Here is a 4,744-nt window from a genome sequence, read left to right as displayed (position 1 = left end):
ACACACTGCAGGTGTTTCTAACTCTTGCCCGTTTGTGTGTGTGTCTCCTGCGTGTCAGGATTCGGCTCTCTGGCCCCGAGCAGTGGCCCCGTCGCGCCCGTTAGTTTTGGGGGGTTTGGTCTGGGCCCCACGGCCCCTGTGTTCAGTTTTGGCAGTAGCCTCAGTGGAGCAGGTAGTCTGAGAGGTCGGAGGTCACGTCACTCATGATCAGCTCACATCACGTGCTCATTCGTGTGTTTAGTCCCGCTCTGTCCATCAGCTCATGTCCACGTCTGTCCTATCTTCCTCTCATGTGTGTGTGTGTGTGTGTGTGTGTGCTGCAGGTGCGTTCGGGGGGTTCGGCTCCACCTCCTCCGCCGGCGCCGGCACCAACTTCAATTTCTCCACGCCGTCAAACACAGGTAGAGCTTTGATCCGGTCTGAGCTAAGCTGTGTTTGTGTGAGCGCGTCTGACGGGAAGTGTTTGACTCTCTGCAGGTGCCAGTCTCTTTGGAAACACTCAGAATAAGGGCTTCGGCTTCTCGTCCGGTCTGGGCTCCAGCGCACCGGCGGGGATGGGCTTCGGCGGTGCTCTGGGCAGCACTGGACTGGGCTTCGGAGGATTCGGTGGGATCCAGCCCGCTCAGAACCAACAAGGTGAGACCGGCAAGCGACCGCATCACACTGAAACAGGCACTATTTTCTTCTTATGGATTTATGTAACACATTTACCATTATGAGAATAAGAAGTTCATTTTCAGTTGGGCCTAAAACACCTGATTCAGACGATCTCAGACCGGTTGTTCTAGTGCAGATCCAAGTGTGTTTGCAGTGTGTGTCTGTGTGTGTGTGTTTATATATATATATATGTATGTATATGTGTGTATATGTATCTATATCTCTCACTAGACGAACCGAACTAAGAGAGAAAACGCAGCATGTTCAGAAACAAACACTGAATGAGCCAGGTGTGTGTGTGTTTTGTAGGAGGCATGTTTAACCAGCAGGCGTCTCAGTCCAGTCAGCTCTTTAACACAGCCAGCGCTCTCTCTGCTCCGTCGGTCCTCAACGACGAGCGCGACTCCATTCTGGCCCGATGGAACCAGCTGCAGGCCTTCTGGGGAGTAGGGAAGGGTTACTACAGCAGCAGCACACCGCCGGTGGAGTTCAGCCAGGAGAACCCCTTCTGCCGCTTCAAGGTCTGACCATGAGCTCACTCACTCACACACTCACACACGCTCACTCGCTCACTCACTCACTCACTCACTCACTCACACACGCTCACTCACTCACTCACTCACTCACTCACTCACACACGCTCACTCGCTCACTCACTCACACACTCACTCACACACGCTCACTCACTCACACGCTCTCGCACACGCTCACTCACACGCTCACTCACACACTCACTCACACACTCACTCACACACTCTCGCACACGCTCACACACTCGCTCGCTCACACGCTCTCGCACACACTCACACACTCGCTCATTCGCTCGCTCACTCACACGCTCGCTCGCTCACTCACACGCTCGCTCGCTCACTCACACGCTCGCTCGCTCACTCACACGCTCGCTCGCTCACTCACACGCTCGCTCACACGCTCGCTCGCTCGCTCACACGCTCACTCATACACTCGCTCGCTCACACGCTCGCACCCTCACTCACACGCTCGCACCCTCACTCACACACTCGCACCCTCACTCACTCACGCTCGCTCGCTATTTTCAATTTTTTCACTCGCTCACTCACACGCTCTCGCACACACTCACACACTCGCTCATTCGCTCGCTCACTCACACGCTCGCTCGCACACTCACACGCTCGCTCGCTCACTCACACGCTCGCTCACACGCTCGCTCGCACGCTCGCGCGCTCGCTCGCTCGCTCACTCACACGCTCGCTCCCACGCTCGCTCACTCACACGCTCACTCACGCTCGCTCACTCACGCTCGCTCGCTCGCTCCCACGCTCACTCACACGCTCGCTCACTCACTCGCTCACACGCTCGCTCACTCACACACTCACACGCTCGCTCACACGCACGCTCGCTCACACGCACGCTCGCTCGCTCACACGCTCACTCGCTCACACGCTCAATCATACACTCGCTCGCTCACTCACACGCTCGCTCACTCGCTTGCTCACTCACTCACACGCTCGCTCACACGCTCGCTCGCTCACATGCTCGCTCACACGCTCGCTCACACACTCGCTCACTCACACGCTCGCTCGCTATTTTAAATTTTTTTAAATGTTTATTTTGCTCTGTTACTGGCCAAACTAACCTTGAACAAGCCAACAAACAAAAATATATGCAACATGAAGCAACTGCACCAAACAAAAACATCAGACGGGCTGAATGAATATTTTATTATTACTCTTTATTATTATTATTAGTGTTTTATTTCCATAATTATATTTATGTCTGCACTATGACTGTAGGCTGTACTGGAAGCTTCTGACACAAGACGAATTCTTGTGTGTGTGTGTGTGTGTGTGTGTGTGTGTGTGTGTGTGTGTGTGTGTGTGTGAAACAGAAATAAACCGTACCGGCAGGGATTGTAGGTGGGGGGAGTGAATGTACAGCGCTCTCTCCCACCTTCAATACCACGACTGAGGTGCCCTTGAGCAAGCCCCGAACCCCCAACTGCCCCCCGGGTGCCGCAGCTCACACACACACTTATATACACATACACGCACTCACATACATATATATATATATATATTTGTTTTATATATTGATGATTGCAAAAAGTGTTTGGTTCTGTTGATTCTCTCATAACCCTGCTATCCATCTCGCTCGCTCGCGCGCTCTCTCTCTCTCTCTCTCTCTCTCTCTCTCTGTCTCTGTCTCTGTCTCTCTCTCTCTCTGTCTCTGTCTCTGTCTCTGTCTCTCTCTCTCTGTCTCACTCTCTCTCTCTGTCTCACTCTCTCTCTCTGTCTCTCTCTCTCTCTCTCTCAGGCGGTGGGCTACAGCTGTGTTCCTGATGTGAAGGATGAGGATGGTTTAGTGGCTCTTGCTCTCAATAAGAAGGAAGCTGACGTTCGCTCTCAGCAGCAGCAGCTGGTTGAATCGATGCACAAGGTTCTGGGAGGAAATCCGACTCTTTCGGTCAACGTGGAGGGAGTGCGAGCGCTGCCCGACGATCAGTGAGACTCATCTCTGCCCAAACTCTTTGATTTTAGATAGTGATTATCTCATTTGCCAATTTAAGGTTGTGCTGAACAGCAATGGTTCTCAAACTGAGGGACACGTATTAAAGGGGTCCTATTATGCTTTTTCACTTTTTTAATTTTAGTCAGTGTGTATGTTTGGGCATAAAAAAAATCTCGAAAGTTATAAATAATAAAGTCCACTCCAAAGGGGGATATTTCATTTTTTTTAAATCAATTTTCAAGAACTACAACGAACGGCTCGTTTGGACTACAGCGTTTGTTTTCCGGGGAAAGCGGCTCATTGGAATATCATTACAAATAATTCCCGCCTACAGAAATGTGAATGGTTGGGGGGTGGGGAGGGGCGAGGTTGTGGTTAGAGCGCTTGGTTGAGTGAGTGCATCAGACGAGACGACGACGAAGAAGTGCTGCTGCAGAGTTAGTGCATCAGAGAAAACCAAGAAGAAGAGCTGCTGTGCTGTAGCCTCAAATTTTCGGCATGTCTAGGACAATTCTTACAAGTACAACACGACGTAGCTGGGCGCCGCGGACAGTCGCCGCCGGTTTGCTACACTCATAGAAAATAATGTATTTGGATTTTAAATACGTGGCGCGACGCTGCGCTTCTCGTCTGATGCGCGACCGCCTGAAACGCTGTTTTTTTCACCTCCGTGCCCAAACGTCTTTGTTTGGGCTTCCGAAAGCGGATGATGTCAGGAAACAGTGGTTGCAATTTATTTTTTAACTCTGTTCCTGAGCATTATAACCCCAATTTGCTATTGTGTGCTGCGCATTTTACTGAGCGCAGCTTCCACAACATGAGGGAGGACAGTGCCGGATTCACCAAAAGCTTTTGTTGAAAGACTGAGCAAGGGGGCGTGGCAGTACTGAAACACCGTCTAAGCTGTTCGCCAATCACAACGCACTGGGACAGCTAACCAATCACACTCCTCAGCGCTGAAAGTGAACACTTGATGCCGATTGGCTAATTTTTGTTACCAACGGAGGCACGAGAGCTCAGCTCTGCCCCGGCCTCCCCCTCCCCTTCTCTATCATTAGCAGGTGTAATTACATCAGCAGATTCGGCACATTCGTGATAGAAAAGCGGCGCTTTCACGTTATGGTATTACAACTGTGAAATTACAAACAAAAAATACACATTCTGAGACATGAACTGAAATTAATTGTGAATTTTATTAACATTAAATCGTCGTCCTCCCGTTTTCACCTCAAAATTATGGGGAAGCTGTGCCTCCCCCGACGAGCCGCCACTGTCCAGAAGTGAGTGACCATCTGCCCTTGAAGGAATCAGGAGACTCCTGAACTGGAGAAACTGTAATAGTAACTGTTAACACAGAGCATGTAAACGTGAGCATGGATTTCTCACAATAACCGTGTCTCTGGTGCACATGTAAACAAGCTAGACGTGTCATAGTAGCTACCCAGGTCAAGAACAGTTTTCTTCTAGGCTTTGAGTCTGTATCTCAGTCCCGTTATGCTCTCTGTGTCATGAAGAGTCGAGTCCGTCTGTAATCCATGATCAGACAACACCCAATAATATGATTGACTGAACATTTAATATAGGTTAAGCCTAAACCGTA

General features: G+C 50.4%; 1 protein-coding gene across 1 annotated transcript in view; it reads left to right on the top strand.

Moving 5' to 3' along the window:
• The first annotated feature begins 41 nt into the window (after window positions 1-41).
• The window catches only part of LOC107574303 (nuclear pore complex protein Nup54-like), a 9,536-nt gene continuing 4,833 nt past the window's right edge, over window positions 42-4,744 (top strand). Inside the window, exons 1-4 of the mRNA XM_016260749.1 lie at window positions 42-401; window positions 478-636; window positions 967-1,178; window positions 2,950-3,138. Of these exons, the coding sequence (XP_016116235.1) occupies window positions 263-401; window positions 478-636; window positions 967-1,178; window positions 2,950-3,138 (699 nt within the window). The 5' untranslated portion in view covers window positions 42-262. The remainder of the gene's footprint in view (window positions 402-477; window positions 637-966; window positions 1,179-2,949; window positions 3,139-4,744) is intronic.

This window comes from Sinocyclocheilus grahami, unplaced genomic scaffold (genome assembly GCF_001515645.1).
Source record: "Sinocyclocheilus grahami isolate Dianchi unplaced genomic scaffold, SAMN03320097.WGS_v1.1 scaffold2177.1, whole genome shotgun sequence".
Lineage (NCBI taxonomy): Eukaryota > Metazoa > Chordata > Actinopteri > Cypriniformes > Cyprinidae > Sinocyclocheilus > Sinocyclocheilus grahami.
Note: the sequence above shows the minus strand (reverse complement) of the source record. Positions and strands in the feature narration are given on the sequence as shown.